Here is a 26,376-nt window from a genome sequence, read left to right as displayed (position 1 = left end):
AAGCACCATTGCATAAAGTGAAACGATGATTTGTGTTCTTACAGAAGTCTTTGACTTGGTGTCAGTTAAATTCACGCCAGACAAAATCTTTCCAAACGGATCTTCCCTTAGAGAAAACGGCAGTAAGTTGTACATGGGCACATGATGGTGCACTTCTCTGATGGAAACTTCAGCAGTGGATGGAGGCCAAATGTTAGCAAAGCAGCTGCACCTAAACCATCTGTCCGAGACAGGAGGAGAAAGAACTAGGGCAACCTACCCTCTTTGCTCCTTTTCCCCCTGACAGGCCTGAGAGGAGAGATCTACCCTCTGGTTCTCCGAGCATTTTGAAGAACACAGAGAACTCCTTCTCTGTTGCCCACCAGAAGCCTCTACCTCAGTATGACAGGGGGAAGAAAGGGGCTGCTGGGAGCTTCTAACTAGCTCTGCCTAGTCCTAAATAAAAGCAATTAGATCACTTCAGTGCAAGGAGCAGCAGCACCCAAACAGCACCCAAACACACACCCAAAAATGCCAATTCCAATACAGCAGCCCAGGTGAAGTTTCAGTAAGAAAGACTCTGGAGCCCTAGCGTAGTGCTAGGCACCCTCTGCTCCTCAACACCTCTTGCCCATTCTGGTGTCCAACCTCATTCCAGGTTTTCAGCTGTGCTGTCCCAGCTAACTGGTCACCAGAGATACCTCCAAGTGCAATTCACCCCAGCTAAAATACTAAAGTTATTCATCTTCCTTCTTTTTTCAAGGTCTTTCTGCTTGAGATACTCCTCGCATTTCACCAGGCAGAGTATTCCCCAAGGTCATCCAGTCAAGACTGTTTGCATACTGGCACGCAGACTAATGAATAGACTGAGTTGGTGAACTTCAGTTTGCTCTTCCTGACCATCTCTCCGTAATGTAGGGTTGTGTAGTTAAACTGAGTTTTGTCTAATACAAGAGAGGTATCTTTTTGGCCTTGTGGCCCTGTATTTCTTAATTTAGCAAAATACAGCTATCCTTATGCTGGTTTTGAACCCTTGCTTTGGGGCTTAAAGTTTTGGGGTTTTATTCGGCTGAACGACAGCAAGCATTTTTCTATTGCTATATGACCTCAGCTACAGAAATACGAGGGCAGATTTTGTTGTTGTTATTGAGTCATTTAGAATACAAGGAAAAACTCCAGTAAGACAAGACGTGAGAATTCAGAATGAGACACTGCACAAAACTGATGGTCTATTTGCTGCATTAATTTTGAAATCCAGCTGTGCAAATTTGGTTGGAGAATTCATCAAACAGACCCTAAGAAAACACTTTACAAATTAAAGCTCACTAATGGGTCTGGCTGAGCAGTATTTTTCAGCTGAAATGTATTCTACAGAACAAAGAAAGTTAAGTAAGTGCAGTAATGCTCTTATAATAATAATAATAATGCAGTAAAAGCATATGATACATGATTTCCTCATGCAGCACAACTTCAGTGGGAAGCCTACATTTTTTTCTCTGTAGGTAGTAGACTATGGAGAGATGGGCAGGAACAGTATTTTTTGGACAGAGGGAGGAAGAGCCCAGTGGAAATGCTGCTTATCCCAGAAGTCTCCTTCTACTGCATTGAGATATCTTTTTTTATACTCCTTTTTTTTCCCCCCATAGAGATACATTTTGAAGCTGATTTTTGGATGCCAAAGTAAAACGGTGCGTTGGGTATAAATGACAAGGGGCTGGCAGCCGGGGGGGCTGCAGGGGTGGCCTCTGCGAGGGGCTACCCTATGCCAGACACAGCCGTTTCCAGCCAGCTCTAGTGGTCCCACTGCTGTCCACAGCCGAGCCTGTCGGTGAGGCTGGTGGTGCCTTGGTGACAATATATTTAAGAAAGGGCAAAAACCGCTGAACAGGCAGAGGAGTAAAAAAAAAAAAAAAAAAAAAAAGGTCTGAAACAGCAGTGCAAACACCAAGGTCAGAGAAGGAGGAGGAGGAGGAGGAGGAGGAGGAGGAGGATGCGCTCCAGGCACAAAAGCAGGTATCCACGCTGCAGCCCGTGGAGAGAGGACCCCACACCAGAGCAGCTGGATATTCCTGAAGGAAGCTGCAGCCCATGGGGAGCCCACACTGAAGCAGAAAGATGTGGGAGGAAAGGAGCGGCAGAGAGAAACCACCACGTACTGACTATAACCACCTGCCTTGCACCGCTCATTGCTTCGCTGAAAGGACGGAGTGTATCTGCAGTGGTATCAAGGGCGGGAGGAGAGGAGTCTGCAGTGAAAGAGTGAACCTGAGCATGGGAAAGGGGGAAGGAAAGGCATTGCTTTAGTTCTTGACTTTTTGTTTCTCACCACCTGATTCAGTAATTAAATATTTATTTTCCTTGGCAATAAATTAATTTTCCCCCACTCGAGCTTGTTTTGCCTGCAGCAGCAATCGGCAGGTGATGGCCCTGTTTTTTTCCTGTCCCATGAGCTTTCTAATTTCCGTTCTTCCTATTTGCTCCCCCTCCATCCTGCTCAGGCGGCGTGTGAGGGAGCGGCTGGGTGGGAGTTTGGTTGTTAGCCGTGGCTATCCCGCCACATGTGGTTTTCGCACCGGAATTAGCCTAAGAGACCCAAGCAATTTTTTTTTTTTTTCTGTAAGCCAGAGTTAGTGTCTCAACTTCCATACACAGGGATTATTTCCGAGGATGCCTAATTCAGCAGGGAAGATCCTGCAAAAAAGTGAGTGCTTTAGGTCTGTTGTACCAAGTTCTTAAGGATAGTAATTATTCTTTAAGAAACACATCAACCCAAGAAAAAGAGTATTATAAGGTCTCTCACTTCTTTTGCTTTTAAAAAGTGTTGAAAAGGGGAAGGAAGGCAATACCAAAATAACAGATGGCATAGAAAGGAACAAGAAAGCAGGAAACAACAGATACGGAAAGAAGAATGAATTAACATGAAAGTGGAAATGAGGGAATTTGTTACTGTAGTCTCTGGATTTGCAAAGCAAGGGTAATGCTGCATTGAAGGAATGGAAGTTGTACCAACCTGGGCATGAAAAGAAAGATATTTCCTTATTTACAATTGCCCAAAAATGCTTTAAGGGCCAAATGTGGGCCAAGGGTAATTGTGGCTTCATGTGGTCCTGCATGAACACAATGAGGGAAGAAGAGAAACTTATCCTTTAGGCTGATGCTGGCATAGGAACCCATATGTATAGATTGTCCATGGAAAAATTTAACACCTGTGATGTGTAACCATGAAAGTAATTCAGTGGCAGATGGGTCTTCCAGTGGGAGCGGTGGGGAGAAATGGCATTCAGTGCTCTGAGGGTCAAGCTCATAGGGTCATAAAATCACAGAATATCTCAAGTTGAAGGGACCCATATGGATCGTCGAGTCCAACTCCCTGCTCCTCTCAGAACTACCTAAAACTAAAGCATATGACTAAAAGCATTGTCTGGATGCTCCTTGAACTCTTGAGTCCGCTGATGGAATTTAAACTAATAAATAAAATTAATTAATTGATTAAATATAATAAATAATTAAATGCAATTTATAAAAAAATTAAAAAAAAAAAAAAATAAAGATCCTTTAACACTGCAGTATCAATAGGATGGATGCACCAGCAAGTTCTTTCCTCCTACAGCCTCCCAATCTAGATGATAAGGTACCAGCTTTGAGCCCAGGCCTGCGCTCCAGAGCCCAGACTGCATGTGCAGAGATAAAAACCATCAAAAACAACAGCAAATTTAAATTGTTAGCAAAGCTTGGCAAGTATCCCTTGAATGTTGAAATTACGGCTCTCCAAACCAGTGCTTATTAAGGGCCCGGTTCCTCCCTGTTAAGTAGGAAAGCTTTTAGCACCTGACACAGGAATGAGGTATGTAGGAAGACAGCGATGTTTGACCCTCTCTGTAAGTGCTTGGATAGGCCGTAAGGACAAGAGGGAATGTGGCTGTATCTCACTGAATCAGATCATTAAAACAGTCAAAACTGCTATAGCAATAGAAGCAGTTCTAGAGACAGTCTACAGAGAGGCTCCACAGCACATTAATTTGCATCACTCGGAAGTCCCCTTTGTTGCTACTGAAACCACGAAAATGTTGCTCTTCCAGGATTTTCACTCATTCAGAGACACTAACAAAGTGAAAAAGAAAATTTCCTGTCAATGTCAAGACAGGTTACACAAGATTATACAAGAATGTCAAACACTGTGAGATTATCAGCAATGCAGGATCTCCTCCTCTAACATATGGATTGCATGATTTCCTCCAGGCAGGAGGAACGCGAAGCTGCAGATCATAAAGTTGTATGAAAATACCATATGATAGTCTCTGCAGCAGTCTCTGGTTTCATATTGGTTGGGACATTGTTGACTTCAGTAGTTACTTCACTGATGGAGAAGAGAAAGCAGTTGATTCCCACCCCCCCACGCACATAATTATTTATTAGATGGTTGGTATTAGCAATGAAGTGTTTATAGTCATAACATTCACCACTGAATTCTGGAGTGCGACGTAAGTTGTTAACAATAATCTACTGAGATCTTTGTTGTAAAGACGGGTGTTTTTTTTAAATTGACCTCCTAATGCATACCAGTGAGTGTCCTTTTCTGAAACATTTTTACTATTATGAATATTAACTAATACTGACACTGCCTATAAAAGAAAAGGATCAAAAGCAGAAAAGCACAGACAAAACTGTCCGTGACTGCCAGCAGAGGAATCCTAGAGCAAAGGTATGGACTCAGCAGGTTCTGAAGAGCAGCCTGCTCATGAGATGTCCAACGCTAACTCAGCACCAAAAACAAATGATGAGAAGACCAGAACTTCTGCAGTTCTACTGTACCCCAAAACCATGAGCAGCTTTCACAAATACCTCTAATCCACAGCTGAAAACTTGCACGGACCACAGTGCCTGCCTCACAACAGTGAAGTTGCAGTCTTGCTTGATCATTTTAGTACTAGTACTAGTACCAGTACATACCATGAGAGCTCAGCATCCATAATTTTACCTGGTGTGATTGCAGCATGGTCCTACAATTCCTGAATGTCAAGTTTTCTTTTCTAATCATACTAATGAAAAAAAAAAGGTTTTTCTGTTAGGCTTGGGTACTTGCTGATATTAGAACTAATTGCATATTAAGAGCATCTTAAGTAGCAGTGAGGAATGAACTAACTAAATTCCCCTTTTCCTCTCCAAAATAAACTCCTCTGGCTAAAATAGAGCACATTCTCGGTGTCTGCAGTGGTTTCTGTTTGGGTATTTGGGTCCACCAACATAGAACTTGTTGCAAGCATTGGCTATATGGGATCAGTTGGCAGGGAATAAATATTTGGGGCTCCAGAGGCACTTCTGCAACAGTTACATTAGCACATACAGAGACCATTAAATTACTTAAACGTGCCTGTGAATGAATATTGAGTTTTTACAAATGGCCAGAGCTGATGTGGCAACACAATTACCGTAACAGCGATACACAGAAATTGCTTTTACTGGAGAGTGAGACAGTCACTTAAGGATGTTTGCCAAAGGTCTGTAAGTGCACTTTGATTTCCAGAGGCAACTTACTTTGGCAGTTCTTTAAACCAGAATCCTCTGAATCCTTCAGCTTTCCCTTTGTACATCAAACAACACTTGCCTCATGGACCAAATTTTCTTTTGGCTGAAATGATGCCTGCAAGTGCTCCCATGAAGCTGCATTGGCAGGGCCCTTAAGCGGAACAGAAATAAAAACTTTATATGTTTTATTGCACTGGAGTTTCAATCCCTAAAACATGTCTGAACTCACAACTGTGATTGGTGAAGCCAGAGAGTTGCTGAAATGGCTTAAAAATGCATGGGTTTAGTTAGTTGGGAGAAGAGAAGAGTGAGAAGGCAGCAGCAAAAAGCCTGACTTCTGGTTTAAGGGAGAAACATAGCTCTAACTATAGTTAAAAGGAATAAAACTAGACCCCAGAAGAGAATGGGAAGTAAGGCTTTCTGAAGTCCATCCCCAGATCTCAGCCAAAAGGCTCAGCTAAGCACCAAGCAAGTCCCAGGAGCTCATTGCAGGAGATCTCCAAGGAGCAGGGGAAGAGCAGAGGGCTGCGCTGCTGCCGGAGGGAGCACATGGCAACAACTCAGTTAAAGGTAGCTCAGTGAAGTGAAGAAGGGGCAAAACAAAGGTAAGGGAGTAGGAAAAAAGATGAGACAAACTCTCTTCATTAAAGTAGCACAACATTTGCAAGCGACACTGACAGACACAATGGTTTGTTATTGCAGGTCTCCATCCTCTACATAGGTCACGTTAGTCCTATCAAATACATTGCCATAATGGATGTTTCTGTGGCAAAACTTGGAGATTTACATTTTATCTTGCTAAAAATAACCACTTCCAAGCAAAGGTCAGAATCTCAGCAGAGCTTACCTAGGTCAGGACAGAGCTCAGCCATCCTGTAATGCAGGTGAGGAAGAAGCTACCCCTATGGGCAGGGTGAGCAGGCTGATGTAGGGCAGGTCACTCTCCCGGTAGTAAAGCTGCTTACTTAACCTTAGAGGTTGCCCTCCGACTGCTTCAGAAGCCTAATGCCAATTTGGCCTAAGTCTGTACCACTCCAGACCTTTGCATCACCCAGGAGCTGCTCCTCCCTGGCCTCAGTCAGCTCCTCGGTGCTGAGAGATTACCCTCCTCTGTGAGACAGCAAAATGACAGACACATCAAACAGACTGGCCGTGCAAATTGCAGGTCGCATCACCCAGCTTCTCCTGGTGAAAAATACAGGGCACGTTATATTGGAGCTGGGAGGAGGCAAAACAGTGTCTTTGCTTCAACTACAGAATCTGTAACGTCTTGGTCAGCAGATTTGTTTCAAGGGATTGGCAGCCTGCTAAGAAGTTAATCTGCCCCTTTTGATTTCAATTTAAAAGGCTTCCTCTTGAGAGCGATATAACTAATTGTTCAGAAAGAAAATGACATTGCGGCTGAATCCCCACCTCCCTCGCCCTCTGCCACCCCCATTCCCAGGACTCGCTCACTGCCTGAACTTTCGCTCTTCTCTAGGGGTCTGTCCATCTGACACCACACAGTGTAACTGTCTGTGTCTGTCCCACCTGGGAAAGGCAGGTTATCCTGCAGGATAACGTGCTGGGGAGCACCGCTTCCACCATCAGCAGTGTCTGGATGTCCAGAGGACAAAAAACCCTCAGTCTGGACCTGTGGGTTTGAAGCATGCTCCCCACGGGAGTTCGCCTCCATCATGCCTCACAGCAGCCTCACCTGCACAGCCTGGCAGGGGCCTCTGCTGTTCAAGCAGAATAAAGGAAAGGGCAAAAAAAGGCCACAGACTTAGTTTATTTGAGGGCAATGGTTAATTGATGAATTGCATGCAACTGTAATTATAGTTAATACTAGCACCAAAGCCTTGTAATGGGTTTGTTTGCTAGAGAGATCTGTAAACCAACCACACTCCAAACTGGAGGCTTCTCTTTGCTTACCCTGCACAAAAAAATAGTGTCTTTCAGTTGAAAAAGGCAAAACCAGTGTTTGAAAGGTAACTGTGTTTTTCTTTTTCTAAGCTTGTACTTCTGGAACACAATATACAGATACTTCAACTACCTGATATAATGACATCCTTGCAAACCAAAAAAAAAAAGGATTCCCTCCCCCACTATCTGGACAGTAATATACAAATATTTACAACAGAAAATTAGGCATGGAAGGAGAAATAAAGTAGTCTTGATTACCCAAGCCATTTTCTTTCTAACACATCCGATTTTGAAAAGAAACTACACTTTCCTTTGACAGTATTGAGGTTTTAACTTCAGTTCTTGGGATATTTCATACACAATAAGGTCACTCCTGCTCTGCTTCTACAGTTGGCTCCTGTATGGTAGCTGTAGAATTTGCCTATCAAATTATTTTTATTTGTAATATTCACCTTGAAAACAAACACAGAAAAAGTATGGAAGCTTGTCATAAATATATCACAGTACTGAAAATGAGAATAACTACATGTTTTATATAGCTTCTTAACAAAACATTATGTCTGAGTCCAAAACTCTCGCTTTAACCAAAAGGATTTCAAATAGAACAAGTATATATAGAAAAAGAATCCTATTTTCTTGTTAAAAAAGGGAAGTGCGCCTTCTTAAACAAAAGAACATGTGATTTCCTGGACACAGACCCAAGTTATAGTGGGGAGAGCTCAGAAAGCTCCAAATTAAGTATCGCATTCATTAAAAGGATGATTTAAGAAGTTGATTGGAAGAGGTTCAATCAGCCCATTTAGTCTGGTAATTCTAGAAATGTCAGTGTAAAAAACCCTACTTCTTTTTTTGCTTGCCGCTATACAGCGTCACACAATCACACAACTGAAAACATGTTGCCTGCAGAAATGGTAGACAGCGATCACACACGATTTGGTTGTATTACGTCAACACTGATTGCCTTGTCCAACGAGAGGTTCAACGTCCTTCGGATACCGAGGTGCAGTCCTTAGCGGTTGTTTCACATATGTGAGCTTCGTCTGCTTCTCGTGCCCAAGGACACACGAAGCCTTGGCTCTCTTGCTTTATAATGTTCATTGAAGTCCAATCTAAAGCTAAGAAACCGAAGGCTTTCGTCAGAACTGGTTGTCAGCAAGTTTTATCTTCAAACAGGAGGCCTCACCTTGTTTCCATGTTACGTGTAGCGTGCAGGCCAGGCCAGCTTTAGAGCATTGCTTGCTTCAAAAATACTTATCTAATATAGGTTACCCAGCAGCAAGTAGGACCCAGCACAGCAGAGCGTCTGCCCAGTAGGGCAGTCGGTGCTGCTGACCCAACCAACTTCTACCAATTTAAGAGGAAAACCCAACTACACTTAGGTATTGCTAACAGCTCTTAAAAAATTTGGCCCAACTTTTCCCAGGGAGTGAGAAGTGCAATATTTTGACCCAGGTGGCAAATTTTTCACAGATTTAAAGTCTCCAAGTCAAAGTCCAGGATCGCTACAGCCTCCAACGACGGTCATCAGTATTTTTTATCTGGCGACACTGTTCTCTCTTCCATTAGACCCGAACATGAAGCACTGAGCTCCTTCTGACAGTGCAGCAGTTTATTCAGCAAGGTTATAGTTTAGCCAGGTAGAAACTGGAATTTTTAATGATAGAAAAGGCTACAATATAATTAAAAATACATGGCTGTTACGAGCCCCAATCTTATCTTAGAAAGCCACAGTACATAAATAGCACATGTTAATACAGAAGTTACATTTTGTCTGCACTTTGAATCAGAATTCATAACCCATATCAAAACACTGCGGGATCCCGGGCTATGAGGCCAGAGCTGAAAATGTGCCATTTGCAATTCTCCGCTGTCCTCTAAAGGCTGTTTCAGGAATTTCAGCCTCGGAGTTTGAGCAGCAAATTGCTTCTGCTCTGTGTCTGTTAGTTAGAGCACAGGCCAGCGGGTTGAAGAAAAGTGGGAGATTTATGCAGACTGGAGCTCTTCAAGCCGCTAAAAGAGACCGTGTCTGACCAGAGACACGGAGAGACCACGGATGCGGGGTGCGTGAGGCTGCTCTGGCATCATCCCTGTCTCTGGCAAGGGATGGCATCAGCAGGATTTTTATTATTCTGCATCCCAATACATCCAGCTCACGCTGCTGCTGAGGCCTGGAAGTCCCTCAGTGTGTCTAGGCACCCGCTGCAAATAGTAATGCACATCCAAATCAGCTTTGCCACGATGAACTTAAAAATTTGATCTTGCTTAGTACCTACCTATGCCTTTATAAGGTGCTCTTGAGGAGTTCTTTATTTATAACAGAGAAAGGTCAAGCCTCAAAATAAGCCTACAATTACATAATTGCCCATTAAGAAACCCTATAGTTTAAGTCTGTAAACTTCTTCTACACAGCTGTTCCTTCTGAGTCATTTACAGTATTGCCCTTTAATGGTCTTAATTAAGGAAACGGTAACATTTATTCTTGTCTTTTGCTTCCTGGCTACCATCCAATTACTCTTTTTTATAGTTATTTCCTATTCTGTTATTGATGTTTAGTTTGCTCTTTTGGTTTGCAGGAGCTTTGATTTATTTCAATTTCCAAAACTTTTTGTCTGGGAAATGCTGGAGTCTGTGCCCATGCTCTAACTCTAGGATAAGTCTGGATCTGGCAGATACCATTCTTCTGCTGCTCCACCTCTCACAGCTGCTCTGCCACTTTTCTCTTAGACGATGGGACTTCTTGCTGGTAACGGTGTCTCTTCACGGTGCCAAACCTGTTTTTTGCTTGTTTCTTCGGTGTTTTGGAAAATGCATGTCTGCTTCTTTTGCCCACAGGGGCTTATAGCATAGATCTGATCAACTAATTGCTCCTGTGGGCAATGAGGTAACATGGTTGATGGAAATACAAAAGACATATAGAAGAACTATAAAAGTATGTGGCTTGTAAAGCCTGTACCATATAATGCTGGAGTACAAGGGCAATCTGAGTGCAGGGCTCTTCAGCGTCTGAGTGCTGTTAGGAGGGTGCCCTGGGCAATTCAGAGGGGGTGTTTGTGTAATGCCACAGTTATGATTATTCGTTCATTTACAGCTTTCTAAAGGATCCACCTTCCTTGCAACTCTTGACTAACTTCATCTGTCAAGACCTGCATTTATAACATCCTTTTAAACACTCCTTCCTAAATGTATCAAGGATCCCAGCGCTCCCCATGACCTCTGAAAGGGAGAAGTGAGGCTGGTGGGAAGGGAAAAGAAGATGAAAGGGAAGTTGTGATACCACTTATCTTCAGAATGTGTCCGTCTTCTTGGAGAAGAGAAGGCTTTGGCGAGACCTTACAGCAACCTTCCAGTACCTAAATGGGGCCTACAGGAAGGATGGGGAGGGACTCTTTATCAGGGAGGGTAGCGATAGGACAAGGGATAACGGTTTTAAACTGAAAGAGGGGAGATTTAGATTAGATATTGGGAAGAAATTATTTCCTGTGAGGGTGGTGAGGCACTGGAACAGGTTGCCCAGAGAAGCTGTGGATGCCCCATCCCTGGAAGTGTTCAAGGCCAGGCTGGATGGGGCTTTGAGCAGCCTGGTCTAGTGGGAGGTGTCCCTGCCCATGGCAGGGGGTTGGAACTAGGTGATCTTTAAGGTCCCTTCCTTGATTTCTCAGTCTTCGTTTAAAACAAGAATGATGAGAGGTTTAGGCAGTAAAGTCACTACGTGTTTCCTCTTCAGTTGTTTTGGGAAACTCTGATCTCCAGTGGTTCTTGCAGCTCGGTGGCAAATGGCCCTTGCAGAAGGGCAGCGCTTGGATTGTCTGCAGCGCTTACGAAACCCATTTTCTGTAGCATCTAATGCCCCGTCTGGCGCTTTGGAGAGAAATAGTGTCGGCTCATCCATTCCGTTGTAGCTGCAAAATCTGTATCCTGTCTTTTTCCTTAGCACATAAAATGACATAATAATTATATTCATAGCACTCTACTGACACTTTTATTAGTTATGTGCATATATTATGTGCATACATATATATGTACACAACGAATATAAATTTATACCATATTAATCTCTTTTACAGGGTAAGAAACGAAGTATTTCAGTTTATTTATGGATGTTTTAATAACCTGGATCACAACTGTCAAAAAGATCCTCCGTTTTTGTCTTAAACTTTAGCTGTGTTAATAAAGTCACAATGAGTGGGAATTCTCCTGTTTTCCTCATTTATCAAATACTATTTTCACCCCACATTTTATACTCTCTTTATGCTTTCCTTTCTCCACTAAACGGTGCAATTTTACCTCTATCCATCTGATGGTTAAGTTGCTTGTTTTCTGAAGAATTTTTTTTCCTTCATTTTCTAACCATTGTAATATGCCCTAATTCTTATTTTTACATACCAGATTGTTAAAGGGAAGTTCCCATTTGCCTTTTTAATTGCTGTTGTAAGCCCGCCTGTAATTTCCCTCTGTTTCTTTAAGCCCTTCAGCACCGTTCATTAGAAACAAGAGGTAAAACTCAGCACAAACACCCTCTTTTAAAGACTGAATGTGGTGCCTTGTTAGAAAGCAGAGCAGAAGACTGTGTTCGTTGCCTCGCTCTTGGCAATTTTTGGAAAATCTTCAAAGGGCCATGAAGCGGCCTTGACTAGTTTTGGGAACGTTCCCATGGTAGAAGTGAGAGGGATCCTAGATGCCTAACTACCTTGTTCCTGTGGCATGTATCTCAAACGCAAACAGTTGGTTTTAATTCTCCCTGGCACTGGAAAATGTCATACACGGGGTAATCACCTTGTGACAGCTTTTTCCTATCATACCTTTTAATATTCAGACTGATGGTAACAATCACTCCAACTGCATTTTCCATACTTTAACGTTTAGCTAACTTAATCGCTGTTCTGACGACTTCTAGAGGAAAACATTTAGCAGAATTTGTTCCACAAAGACCTAAAGTAAATTAAGCGCGCAGTGATAGAAATTTCACCTCCTACACTCCTCAGATCATTTTTTTAAAATGTTTTTCTTTCTCTACTCTTTCCTGAGCATCTCTTCGGTCACCATTTGCTGTCTTACAGGATCCCCGCTCTCTTCTTGTCTTCTCATCTCTCCTTTTGTGAGCGATTATCCATCATCTCAGTTTCTTTAACTTTCCTGACCTCTGGATTCTCTCTGTTGCCGTACACCTCTGCTGGTCTCTGTCCTTTCACCTGCACTCGAGTCTCTGTATCCACTTGTGTGGAGCTCAGGTTTTGGCCCGGCGATTTTATGAGAGAATGTTCAACGTTGGGTAGTTAAAATGCATTAGCAAAAAGCTAACTTTATGGAATAAAAAGAAAGAAAACAGATACTGCTGAGGGCACCTTTGCTGCTCTTCCAGTGAAACAGAAAGTATCAAGTTAATCCTCACAAGTGATTCTGACGCCTTAAAGACTGCATTGCTCCACGCTAACATAAAGTAGTTAAAATACTATGTCAGGGAGCCTGTCTTAATATTTTAGAGAGACTGAGTGGCTCATATTTTAAATTTGTAGTATTCCCTCTCAACATAAAACTAACGTACATTCATTATGTTTTAAAATCGCAGTTCAGCAAGCCCTTTAGGCTGACAAACGACTAGTTAAATCAATGGCTGCAGAGATGTTGCACTCTGAACTACTACAGAGAGAAAGAGAATATCTTACTTTGGCTGTCTACTGTAATTTTGGTTTGTTATATTGGATAGAACAGGTGATGATTACAACGCCCTTCTAGAAACCATACAGAATTATTTCCTCCGACTTCTGAAACAGCAAGTTCTTGTATCTGTCCCTGCTCTACCTACAGAGGTTTGCACATCTCTCTCAGCTCTCCCAACTCTTTTTTCCTCTCTCCAATCAGGAGAATCTCATTAGAAATTGCAACAATATTTTGGGTTTTGAGCAGCCAAAAGATGATTTTCAAAAGGAATTAGACTCTTCTGAGAAAGCCCCGAGCACCTTTACTGGTGTGTGAAATACGCTCCGCCATTTCTGAGGCTGCTCGTTCAGGTGAAAATTGAAATAAGTACAAATGTGTGTACAGTCACAGCTGGTTTCTAAGGTCAGCATTAGGAAACATGCATGAAATTTCACAGAGGACTCCAATCTTTTAAGTCTAGAGGTTTTTAAATAAGCCTCGATTTTCGGTCCGGATATCCTCTCTTTTTTTTTCAATCCTTCATTAACTTTCCGCTCTTACTGCATTTAAAAATCTACATGTGCACTTAAAATCATTATTAGACGTGGCATACCAGAAGCTACAGTTTTCACGCTGACCAAAGGTAATTGGCCATTGTTGATAGAAGTGCTATTTTGAAGGGTTGAAAAAAGTTGTCCAAAAATTGTACATCTCACGTGACAGGAGGAAGACAAAATCCTTCCGCAACCAATTTTAACAAAATAAATCATGTAGATTTAGGGGGTTTTATAAAGAAAAATATCCTCCTATGAAGAGTTGAGAGACCTTGGCATTTGCTCACTGCATTTGGTATAAGAGGAGAAAATCCACAGGGCCTTGAGTGAAAAACAGAATCACTAAAACAAAACCAAATTAAGATTGTATTCTGTCCTTGATCTCCTACACAAACCCTATAACTAATTCACTGAAAAACACATTCTGTCATGGGCTTCTGCATTTCCTAGTGAATGTTTCTAAGATATTAAATTGCATCATACTGTACCCTGAGGCAGACGAGCTGTTGCAACTTACAGAGAAAGATTAAATTTTCAGGGGCTGATTTTTAACTTTTTCTTCTTCAGAGTTCATATTGGTTAAGATATAATTTCCATGTCACTTCCCATGACAAATTTCCCTTGTAGTTTAAAAGAATGACACAAATACTTTCCATTTCTGTTCCCTTAAATGTATTTATGGTGGTGGTAGCACCACGTGGATAGACCTTCACCCTAGCAGAGTTCTGCATATTGTATGACATCCTTCTATTTTCAGGCACTGTAGCTCCAACACAAAAACATTGAAATCACCAGCCAGAAGCCTGCAATACATACCTTACAAAATAAAAAATAGCCCTGAAAGAGCAAACGTGTTGTTTATAATGATAATCTTTAACATGGATTATAGCAGATAAGCAGTTCAGTGGTAAAAAAATAAATAACGTAAAAAGGTAAAACTGCTATGTTTCTCTTTAGAAATGTACCTGAGCGGTGCTGCTGCCACCCACTGAAAGGTAAGCCACTCCTGCAGTCCCAGCTGAAGGAGGTTGTCAACTTTTACACAAAGTACGCACATTGGGGTTGGACTAGATGATCTTTAAACGTCCCTTCCAACCCAACACATCCTACGATGCTATGATTTATGTAGAATTCAATATTGGTCTCCAGGCACAAATGGAATGTAAGATCATTCCTCCCTCACTTTTGTTAGGAATTGCTGAATCCCAGCAGCCTGACAGAGGCGAAGCTGCCACAGCTCCAAGGCCCCAGGTCCAACCGGTAGGAGGGCTGAGGACGCATCCCCCATAGGCACACGCCCAGGGAGCACACGTACACACCACCGCTGTGTACATACACGGCTGGACGCACAGGACAGCCCAGACGGACGCACAGAGCGCTCACGTGACCACAGGCAGCACCTACGGCTCCATCCTGCTCCCCTCTCTGGCTGAGCAGGATGGAGATCCATTAGTGGGAGACACAGATATATTCTGTATTAGTGGGAGATATCTTCCACTAATATATAAAAATAACTGTTTTTTATATATATACAAGTAGAATGTTGTTTTGCATCAGGAGGTCAGTGAGAGAGAGAGAGGATGCAGGGTTCTTTCTGGATCTCAATAGAAGTTCTGACAACAAATGGCTTAACAAAAGAGCTGTTTTAATGCAACAGAATAAAAGCAAGAACATAAATAGGATAAAAAGAGGAACACAGGTAGCAAGCCAAACTTATGCCCTGTCAGATGCTGGGCACCCCACATTTGTGTGGCACTGGACAGAGCCTTCATGGATTTTCCCGCGGTGCACTGTGCCGGTCTCATCCGTGGAGGGTTTCCTTCTTCCCACGCCCTGGCATGGGGAGCTCCTCAGGTTCCAATATGGCAGCTGCTTGTGCTGACATTCAGGCTGCTCGAGTGCCAGGTACTCAACACAGCAGAAGCTTCTGTTCAACATCACCACCTCCTTGAAAACACCACCTCCTGCAAGGCTCACAGTCCAAACGCGGATGCCTCGGGGAGCCGGGCTCAGACACAGCCCAGCAGCAGCTCACCCCTGGACCCTCTTGCCTCCATGTACCTCCTCTTGCTGCCGTGTTTGCAGTTGCTGGCACCACAGGCACACCTCCCACCCGCCATCCCACTCCAGTTGCTGCACTCAGACCCCCATCGTACACACTCAGGAAAAGGGAAAGGGATTTATATAAGGAGACAGGACAGGCTGCGCTGCACTGATCAGGTAAAGGGCAAGGCCGGAAAAACACACAACCAGCCCTTTTTATCTGCTTACCCCACTACTTTCCCCACATTTTCTCCTTCCAAAACCATCTTTGGGCCAACCTGGTTAAACTTCTGCTGAAGAAGAGAAAAGGGTGAGTCGGTTTTGCCAGCATTTTGGGTTGGATGGCTGCTCCACGCAGCAAAGCATTTCCAGTGGCAGCATCCTGGAGTGCAGTTCGCTGTGGGCAGCACTGTGAGCATTTCTGTTGTGAGCGGAGCGCTTTATAAAAATCAGTCTCCTCCTCCATACCGATGAAGATTTGTTTCACAAAAGCCATGCTTCGTGTTCCAGAAAAGCAGCACTGGGTAATGCTCACAGAGCCCCAAAGAGGGAAGGCCCAGCTGCAGGTGAAGGCAAAGCAAAAATCAGCAAAAGGCGAAAAAAAATGGCTGAAATTGCCATAAAAATAAAATATGACATAGCTAACTCCCATCCACTTCCAAGGGATCTTCCAGCAGACCTGGTCCAGGTACTCCATGGCAGGCATTCAGAACCTTCCCCATGGCCTGGTGGTCAGAGGGGGTCTGAGAGTGGCGATGGCTCTTCCCCAGGTAGAGGTGTGGGTAAAGCAATCTCCGAGGAAGAGAGAAGACTGGATGCCATTGCCAAAGAAACTGAAGATCTCAGGAAGAGTTCCCATCCACTTCCAGGCGACTTTCCTGCAGAGCTAATAGGGTTATTCTGTGCTTTGCCTTTTAAGTATTCATAGATGCATCGAGTCTCAATGTTCTGCTCTGGTTTGAGCAAAAATTCTTCCGAAACTTGTCCTCCAGTTCTGACATTGATGCAACGCCTCTGGCCTGGGGATTGTCTAATGACACATGGGATCACGTAACGTGTCTCTCAAGGCAGTGGCCAAAAGAGCACCCATGTGGCTAAACTTTTTTTGCCAACAGTTTCAGCTGGAGGAGAGCTTTTGGTCAAAATACAATCACATAAGCTTTGAAGTTCTTTCAGACTTTAAAAGAAACCCATCACACCCACAAACACAGAGTCCTCCTGCCTATGGAGTGACTTGCGATTTTGTGATGCCAAGCTCGGCAACCTTCCGCTTTCCTTTGGCACACAGAACGTCACTGGCTTCAGGATGCATATTTTCTTACAGGTGAAATGCTGCCTGCAAGTACTCCCATGAGGGTAGCTGCACCGGCAGGCCTTTTAAGGGCACAGGGTTAAAAGCTTTGCATGTTTTATTTTAAAAAAGCAAGGACTCCAAGGCCTGTGCACAGTAACAGGAATGCCGGTGTCCAGAAAGCATCGTCCCCATGTGAGTTCAACCTCTGTCATGACTCACGGCAGCCTCGGCTGCATGGCCTGGCAGGTGCCTCTGCTTCCCAGGGGTTCAAGTGGAGTAAAGGCAAAAAAGTACAGACTAGTACCAAAATCCTGTTACAGGTAGGGATCTGCAAATCAATACACTCCTAACTGGAAGCTTCTCCTTTCTAACCCTGTGGAAAAATCATAATCTTCCAATTACAAAAAGCAAACCACTTGTCTGAAAGATAATTGTGTTTTTATTTTTCTAAGCTTGCACTTGTGGAACATAATAAATGACCTGATAATAATGACAACTTTGCAAAAGAAGAATCCCCCTCTCCCCAACATCTGAACAGCAATATATAAATATTTACAATGAAAAAATAGGGAAGGGAAGAGAATGAAGTCAACATTAGCCAAGTCAGTTTGCTTCCACACATCTGATTTTGAACATCAATTATTTCATTCAATTCAATCTTAACCAACACTTTCCTTTCACAGTACTGAGGCTTTAACTTCATTTTTTAGATCTTATGTGCAACAGATACAGTCCTGCTCTGCTTCTATAGTTTTCTCCTGTACAGTAACCATAGAATTTCCCTACTAATTTTTTTTATTTCAGTTTGTTAACTTTGAAAACAACAAAAAAATTAAATATAAGTTTATGTCTCCTGATACAAAGTTTCTCACACAGTCAAACACATCACAACACTGAAAATCAGCATAATGAAATGCTGTGTAGCTTCTTAACAAAGACATCAGGTTTGGGTCCTAATCTGTTGGCTTTAACAAAAGCTCTCTTCAAATAGAACAAGTACATATAGAAAAAATAACCTTCTTATTTTCTTGTTAAAAAAGGAAATGGTGCTTTCTATAAACAAAAGATGCGATTTCCTTGACACAGATATAAGTTACAGTGGAGAGAGCTCAGAAAGCTTCAAACAAAACTGGCATCTGTTTAAAAGGATGATTTAAGAAGTTGATTGGAAGAGGTTCAATCAGCCCATTTAGTCTGGTAATTCTAGAAATGTCAGTGTAAAAAACCCTACTTTTTTTTTTTGCTTGCCGCTATACAGCGTCACACAATCACACAACTGAAAACATGTTGCCTGCAGAAATGGTAGACAGCGATCACACACGATTTGGTTGTATTACGTCAACACTGATTGCCTTGTCCAACAAGAGGTTCAACGTCCTTCGGATACCGAGGTGCAGTCCTTAGCGGTTGTTTCACATATGTGAGCTTCGTCTGCTTCTCGTGCCCAAGGACACACGAAGCCTTGGCTCTCTTGCTTTATAATGTTCATTGAAGTCCAATCTAAAGCTAAGAAACCGAAGGCTTTCGTCAGAACTGGTTGTCAGCAGGACCAAGAACTGCTGGACGATTCCCTGAAGGAAAAAGAGAAACCCAAGAGACAATAAGACGACATCAGTGGTGTGGTTTGCACAGGGACACCAGGTGGTGCCCAGGCCTGGCAAGAAGGCAGAGGGAATCCGGGAAAGGGCAAGCACAAGCATTTATACCCAATTGTTAGCAAATGAGTTACACTAGATAAGCTCTGGGTTTTTACGAAGTTTAATTTTTCAAACTTTTGCCATGTACTTTAGAGTCTCCAGTGTGAACACCTCGGTCTTTTAAACAGCCCCAGCACGATCACAAAATGTACTGTCTACTGAGGAAAAGCGAATATAGACTTCTACATAGAGAAGCAAAAAATGAAAACCTAGATGCACAAACCGCACACAAAAATACAGAAGTTACACCTACTCCACATTTAAAATTGATTTCTACATATCAAAGCTCAGCATCCATATTGAAAAAAACCAAAATCTAAGGGGCACCTGGTAGAAGTGAGTGAGTATTCGCAGCTGTGAGCACATTTTGGGTATTGAGTCTTGAAATTCTTTCATCCTCTTGCTCTCTTCTTCATCTTCTGCTGCAGTTACACCCCACTTGCCCTACACAGAGACCAAATGAGTTAAGAGGTCAAGTGATGAAAGTTGCTAATTGAGCCACCGTCTGCCTGGCTAAACCACCGTGTTTATACAAACCAACAATTGCTACAGAAAGCCAAACATGGAGCCTCTAATATCGAAACTATCAGTCCCCTTGGTGATTGTACAGCACATGAAAGAAATCTGAGGTTAGCAAAGAAGGTGAGTCTCACAGCAGCACTGCACATCCCACAGACTGACAGCAGGGAGGTAGTCATGGAGCTATGGCATTTTTTACAGAAGGGCTCAGAATACTAACAGCCTTTCCCATTTCCTTCACCTAAAACAGCCTGAAATTTCTCATCCTCCAAAACCCACTGCAGAATCTATTCACCTAGAGGTTTTGGGCAAGACAGAAATGAAAAAACACCATTTAGCAGTTTTGTTTGAATTCGCTAGCTACTGATGATGACTTTTACATTTGTCCCAACTACGGTTCTCATTTTTGCCGTACCTCTACATCATACCTAAAATCCTCTGTATATCAAAAGGCAAATACATCTGCCTCAATTAATTTTCACGGTTTAGCAATATCCTTACTGTACCTCAAGCTCACGCTGTTTTTTCCTCTCTTCAAATTGCAACCTCAGCTGCAGCTCCTCCAAAGCAGCTCTGTACATTGCATCTTGGGCATTCTGGAGCTCAATGATCTGATCAAAAACAGCTCGAAGCTGGTTGAGAAGTACCTGTGAGACAGTTAAGCAACAAAACAATGAAAGAGTTGTATAGCAGGAGTTTTAAGTTACTACTACTCTTCAGAACTTGAGTAAATTAAATCTTTTTACACACAGCTGGAGAGACTGTTTTGCAAAGCCCTAAGTCAGTTGTTGCATGATCACCCAGCTTCTTAGGACCAAAAGCAACTGGCCCACACTGTAACAAGTTTTATCATCAGCATCTGTCACAGTGAGTGGGGAATATGTCCAGACCCTACCATAATAAGGTCTTACATCAGAGGAAGAAAAATTACTTTTCCCCTTGCTCCTACAGCGTAAGAGAAAATGGTTCCTAACACACAAGCCAAGATCACAAAGCTACAATTTAATGCAAAGGAGAAGACTTACCCTGGAATCACTATCCAGCAAGCACCGAGCTATGATTGTGTCTAGAAAAACTTCATGAGCTGCAATGATGTGATCCAAGTCCTGTGCTTGTTGGACCTTGTTCCAGAGTTCATCCCACGAACATTCAAGCACCTGGAGCAATGATTCAGGATTGGGCTGTTTTGATTTGCTAGATGACAAGCTCTTTGAAATTTAAGACACACAACACATACAGAATATTAAAAGTACTTCATTTTTAAGCAGCTAATTGGGTGGATAGAGTATACCTCAAATGTAATGTAATACTGCATTTGATGAATGAAATGGACCATTTCTGATGCCAGAACGTGACACTGATGCAGCACCCCAGAAAGCTCTGTAAAAAAATCCAAAGAGATGGCATGTTAAAGACCACAAGGACAGGCAAAGCCATCAAACCAGCCTGGTAAACTTTTTCTACAAAATTGAATACTTCATAAAACAGACACTAATCTTGGATGACAGCAGCAATATTGGCTGGCAACAGATGAGCAAAGAACATTGCACAATTAAGTCCTAGAAAATGTGAGCCAAAGACTGTGTGTTCAGACAGTGCTAGAAACTTGCTGAGTATCCCAGGTAAAAAAGACCCTCTTAATCCCAAGGGACCAAAATACCTTCAATGTCCCATGCGTTCTTTTGGTTGAAAATCTGAGGCCACAGATCTACAGCTGCTTCTGGGGCCTCTCACTTCTTACCATTAGCCTTCAAACGACAGACAGCATATTTTACATTACTTAGCTACACTGAGACCAAAAGAGAGGTTGGTTGTGACAGAGGCAGGGAATTTGTGGCTCATGTGGTCCAGGCTCAACTCCCTGATCAACCAGAGACCCACAGGTAAGTCATTAATAGCCTCAGCTGCTCACTTGTAAGAGAAGGTATCTCTGTTGCAGAAGGGTATTATCAAGATTACCATCAACTGCAAAAATTCTCTGCAATGAAGATACTCAGCCTTGCAGAATCAGGCAGATATCCAGACAGAGGAAGTAACTTCTAAAAAGCTGCCAAAGTATTTGGCACTGCAGACAAGCTATGAGACTACTACAAAAGGAATCCTACATTTTTGTATCTTGGGATGTTACAGAACTATCCAATGATCTGAAAGATATCACAAGCTACTGTGTTCCTTATTTCTTATACCTTTGCTGGAAGACTATCTCTAACACATTATGTTGCATCTACTTTAAGTAGGATCAATGGAAAAAACCTTCAGGGTCGGCTAAACAACAGAAACTCCTCAACATTGGTGAGTTGGGTACATCTATGGTTCTTCTTCAAATTACTGACAGGAAAAGAGCAAGTTTGACACTACTGTCTAGAAGCACTCCTTTAAAGCATTAAAATCCCTGGCTGTTAAGACTTTTTGGGAATTGTGAATAAAGCTATCCTTGAAAGTCAAAGCTACCTCTTTGTGGCTAAAAACCAAAAGACCCTGCAGCTGCTTCCTCTTATAGTTACTGTCTTCCATTTGGTGCTCTGTGACTGGAAGGGCAAGGCACTATTTTGGAAGGAGAGAGAGGAAATAAAAGCAAGTTCTACTACTTCATAAATCAGTGCTGGGGTGGACTCTCCATGTATTTCAGAAAAAAATTCTACTTGCAGCTTTCGACTTAGACATGCCACTGAGCAAGAAAGACTCCTGTCCCTCCAAGCACAAGTCAGTACAGGTCTTTGTAAGCACACTCTCCTTTGTCAGAGGCACGAACTGAGAAATACAACACTCGACTCCTTCTGCCAACAATAGCTATAAGAGCTTGGCCAGCATTTTAAATGTCTAAATGTCTGTGTTACTTAAAACACAGCCAAACGTAAAGGCGACAAGCAACTGAGCTTTTACTTACAGATGACTGTTCCATGGCAAAGCATAAGAAAGGCCTCGCAAAATGGGATGGGGGTGGGGAAGGGGGGGGGTTGGAAGGAAGAAACCCCGAACTTCCTTCTGAGAACAAAAGACCAAACAAAACCCTAGCAACGGGAGACACCTCCAGCCTGAAGACCCTCAGATGATGAGAATAAAATGTGTTAACTGCACCTTAGTCTCAAAGGGAACGGAAAGCAAGAATGCAATAGACCATTGGTTTTGAGTCAAACAAGCACTTATCTGGAACAGGGTAATGACAGTAAATTAAAGCCTATCTCACAGAAACAGAAAGGAAACCTAGTCATCCTGTACAGTTCCAGAGATCGGCCTTGTGCACTGGAGCAGACTTTACAAGAGCTTGTTTCCCAGCGACCTTCTGAGGCCGAAGTGTCCACTCTCACCCACCAAACAGTTCCTAATTACAAAACCAGAATTGGAACACTTCTCTTATGAAGAAAGGTTGAAGGATTTGGGTCTCTTCAGTCTGGAAAAAAGATGACTGAGGGGGGATCTTATCAACACTTATAAATACTGAAAGGGTGGGTGTCAGGAGGATGGGGCCAGGCTCTTCTCAGTGGTGCCCAGCAATAGAACAAGAGGTAATGTGCACAAACTCAAGCATAGGAAGTTCCACCTAAACATGAGGAGGAACTTCTTTCCTTTGAGGGCGGCAGAGCACTGGCACAGGCTGCCCAGAGAGGTGGTGGAGTCTGTGTCTCTGGAGACATTCAAAACCCGCCTGGACGCGTTCCTGTGCAGCCTGCTCTGGGTGACCCTGCTATGGCAGGGGGGCTGGACTAGACGATCTCCAGAGGTCCCCTCCAACCCCGACCATTCTGTGATTCTGTGAAATATATCTTTGTAAATATTACTACGCCACAAAGAAGCAAAGCCCTCAATAGCTATTCTTTACTGAGAGAAATGTAGATAGGTAAAAAAAGTCAAGATTGAGCCAGTACAGATGCTCACAAATATGACTATTCTCAGCTGAGAAGTAGGATCAAAAAGTCTCAGTCCATTGAACATACATCAGGGCCACTACACTTAAGAGCTTTCCTATTTCTTCTCAAACATGTTTGTCTTACCTTAGCCTCTTGTGTTCTTAGCTAAACAAAAGCACAGGGATTGAGAGAAGGTAAAACAAGCAAATTCAGAAGTGCACACGTATGAGACTTACTACTTCCAGCATGAGAAAGAGGGAGACACAAGGTATAGATCGGAAGGCATCAACAAAGATGAGTAAAAGGATATGGAAGAGTAATGGTCTTTTCCAGAGACAAGAGATGTTTCATTTGCTCACTGCTACAAAAACTCATAACCAAGGATTAATTAAAACAAGCAGGAGACTTCCATTTCCAATGATGTTATTTTATCTTCATCATCATCTACCATTAAACAGTCAGTCAAGAGAAGCAACAAAATATAAAATTCATCTGTCCCAACAGGCTCTTTTTCCTCCCTCTTAATACAGTTTAAAATAAGATGCAGTCATTTAAATCCAGTTTACAAGTATGTCATTCATTTGGGCCTCTCTCACCTGGCATACTTTTCAGAAGCTTTGCATTGCACATGTGCCCTTTCCATATATCAGTAAGAATATACTCCATTCGCTTCGCTCTCCAAAGGAAATTAAATACTCTTAGATAGTGGCTCATGCACTCACGTGTAAATACCTACAAAACAAAAAAAATATCAGCACAAATTTAACAGACATACCATGTGTTCTGAAGAACCAAGAACCTCTTCACAGTCCCTCTTATCTGACCCATGCAGTTTATTGTAAATATTGTCAAAACAAAATCCCTGGAAAGCCCAGAGCTTTTGCAAAGATCCTCCCCTCAAGGCCTGAACTGAGTTACCCAACATTCAAGTAGGCACAGGGCACTGAAGGAAGTGGAAGAAGGGGTGAATATGACAAAGCCTAAACATTTCAGTCTTTTCAAACTACATATGTACATGAAAATTCCTTCTGCTCATCAGACTCACATTTTTATGTCCTGTTTAAAAAAAAAATTTCTTTACAAGTTCTTTATAGAGGCTAAATGCATTCTGATCCACAGTGCAGCTATTTTCTCAGTAGTTCTAATGAACACTACCTATCAAATTTCATTTAGACAGTACAAACAGGTTCTCCTCAAATACATTCTTCATCTCCTTGCAAATTAGCAGCTACAGACTAGTAATAATGGAAGAAGAGGAGCACTCCATTTATTAAGTACTTGCTAAAACCTCTGCTGCTGGAACAAATGAATTACTGATTTTCAGTAATGAATGGTTTAAATGTAGCTTTTCAGCACTCACAGTTAATTTAGAAGAATTGAGATTCTGGCTCAACTGTTTATACAGTGCATCCTAGATGCCAAAAAAGAGAAGTCTCTCTGATCTTACACTCCAGAATAAAAAAGGGCTATTTCAATAAAAAAATATTTGGCAATTCAATTCAGTATCTAAGACACTTTCACAGCTGACAGTATATGACATTACCGTTGCTATTGGCCCATCAACGTGATAGTCTAAGCTGAAGACATCCCATCCAGTGTCCCCAGGAGATACCTGTATCAAAAAGATATGCTACTTTCAGTGTATAACCAGAGCACGCTAGCGCTAAGGAGCAGCTCTTGCTTACTCTTCCATTCTCCACAGCATATGAAAAAACAAGCATCCACATCCATACAGGATACAGGAGCTCCTTGTCAAAAGTAGTAGACTAAGCAAAAATGAACCAAAGTTTGACACAAGGGTGGGATACATCTCGCCCAAATGTTGATGTTTGTAATGTCAATATTTTTCCATTGGAGCTAGTAAAGGAAATAAAGGGAAGGAAAAACTTCTTAGGCAGGACTCAGCCTAAGGTATAGACTTATTTCAGATGCTACAGTACATCAGTTAACTCCCACCTCTGGGACTGGAGCTTTCTCATTAACTCAAGTTTCTTACCAGAGGTCTCCTTCATGAAACGCACTTTCATTGCTTCACTCTTTTTAACTACTGGCAACAAAGAAACCACCCCCCAGATTCTTGTAAGAGCAACAGCAGTAGGAGGTGTTTGCAGAACCTCAAATCAGGGCCACCAATGTCAACTACTGTTAGAGCCCAAATACTCAACTATTGTCAATTAAACGGCTGTAAACCCAGGGCCTGAAATACAAATAGACAATAGGCAAGAAATGGGAAAAGAAGAGGAGACTTATTAAATGAGGTTTACACAATTCAAAGGAGACTTCAATGGGGGGGAATGTGTTACTACACACACATATGAAAATTTTCTTTCATATAGGTCTCTACGTGTATATACACAAACAAAAAGGTATGTTTCAGGTCAGAGTCACCATGACGCAACAGACCTCCAGAAGTCGAACATCCAATCGTTTAAGAATCTCAGGATTATCAAACTGGGCGTTAGTTGCCCTCACCGCTGTTTCAAGGATTCCAGTTAGATTATGCTGATATAAGGTTGTAGCTGGTCGTGCAAGCTCTGGCCTGGCGGTTATGAAACAAACAGTCATGGTATATTACTGAGATATTCATCAGAAATTCAGTAGTAACTGCAGCACACAGTGAAACACTTTTCTGACAGCCTTTCAAATCCTCTCATATTACTCTTTCAGTCTTAACCACAAAGAAAATCAATGAGCAAAATATTTCAAATGTCTATTCATGGGCAGCTATACACTTGAACATCAGCATGAGGAGTAACTATCCTCCTTTAATGCCAGTAATTTGAAATTACCAGCATTGCTAGCGTAACTATTATGTAATTTGAGTTGCATTTGTATCTAAAATGAGACAGATTACATCATTAACACATCAAACCAGTAATTTCATTTCAGCTTTGAGAGACTTACTGATAGCCATCTCACAAGCTTGGAAGTGCTGGCAAAAGCTCACAAACCCATACCCTCTATGTAACTTAAACTTTCCCAGGAGTTGCAACATGCAAGTAACGAGCACCTTGCACTGCTCCTCTCCCCCATGATCAGTACTGGAAAGCCCCTCACTACTTCTGCCTTAAACATGATACTGACTCCCCAAACCAACCTTGTTCTGCTTCACACTAATTTTCACTTTAAAAAGCATGGTCACATACAATCATCACCAGACAATGCTGATTTTGATGTACAAACAACTTCATGGAAGCTCTATTACAAAGCCTGCCTTCTAGACCAAAGGAAAGCTTTGTAAAGGACATTTTTGGTAGACTAAGTTTCATCAGTAGCACCAGCATGTAAAAGCAGTGAGCTTGCAAATACACTTTAAGCATTGAAACTGATACTTGTAGGTGCACCTGAGTGCTTAAAACAGAGGCTGGTGAGGC

At 42.3% G+C, this 26,376-nt stretch overlaps 1 protein-coding gene across 1 annotated transcript in view; it reads right to left on the bottom strand.

Annotated features, from left to right (window-relative positions):
- Positions 1-17,356: 17,356 nt before the first annotated feature.
- TUBGCP3 (tubulin gamma complex component 3) overlaps positions 17,357-26,376 on the bottom strand; it is a 56,144-nt gene continuing 47,124 nt past the window's right edge. Inside the window, exons 15-22 of the mRNA XM_074561299.1 lie at positions 25,406-25,541; positions 24,546-24,614; positions 23,599-23,734; positions 20,446-20,534; positions 20,180-20,311; positions 19,661-19,801; positions 18,963-19,079; positions 17,357-18,509 (exon numbers count right to left, since the gene is read on the bottom strand). Coding sequence (XP_074417400.1) covers positions 18,351-18,509; positions 18,963-19,079; positions 19,661-19,801; positions 20,180-20,311; positions 20,446-20,534; positions 23,599-23,734; positions 24,546-24,614; positions 25,406-25,541 — 979 coding nt within the window. The 3' untranslated portion in view covers positions 17,357-18,350. The remainder of the gene's footprint in view (positions 18,510-18,962; positions 19,080-19,660; positions 19,802-20,179; positions 20,312-20,445; positions 20,535-23,598; positions 23,735-24,545; positions 24,615-25,405; positions 25,542-26,376) is intronic.

The sequence above is a fragment of the Larus michahellis genome, chromosome 1, assembly GCF_964199755.1.
Source record: "Larus michahellis chromosome 1, bLarMic1.1, whole genome shotgun sequence".
NCBI lineage: Eukaryota > Metazoa > Chordata > Aves > Charadriiformes > Laridae > Larus > Larus michahellis.
Note: the sequence above shows the minus strand (reverse complement) of the source record. Positions and strands in the feature narration are given on the sequence as shown.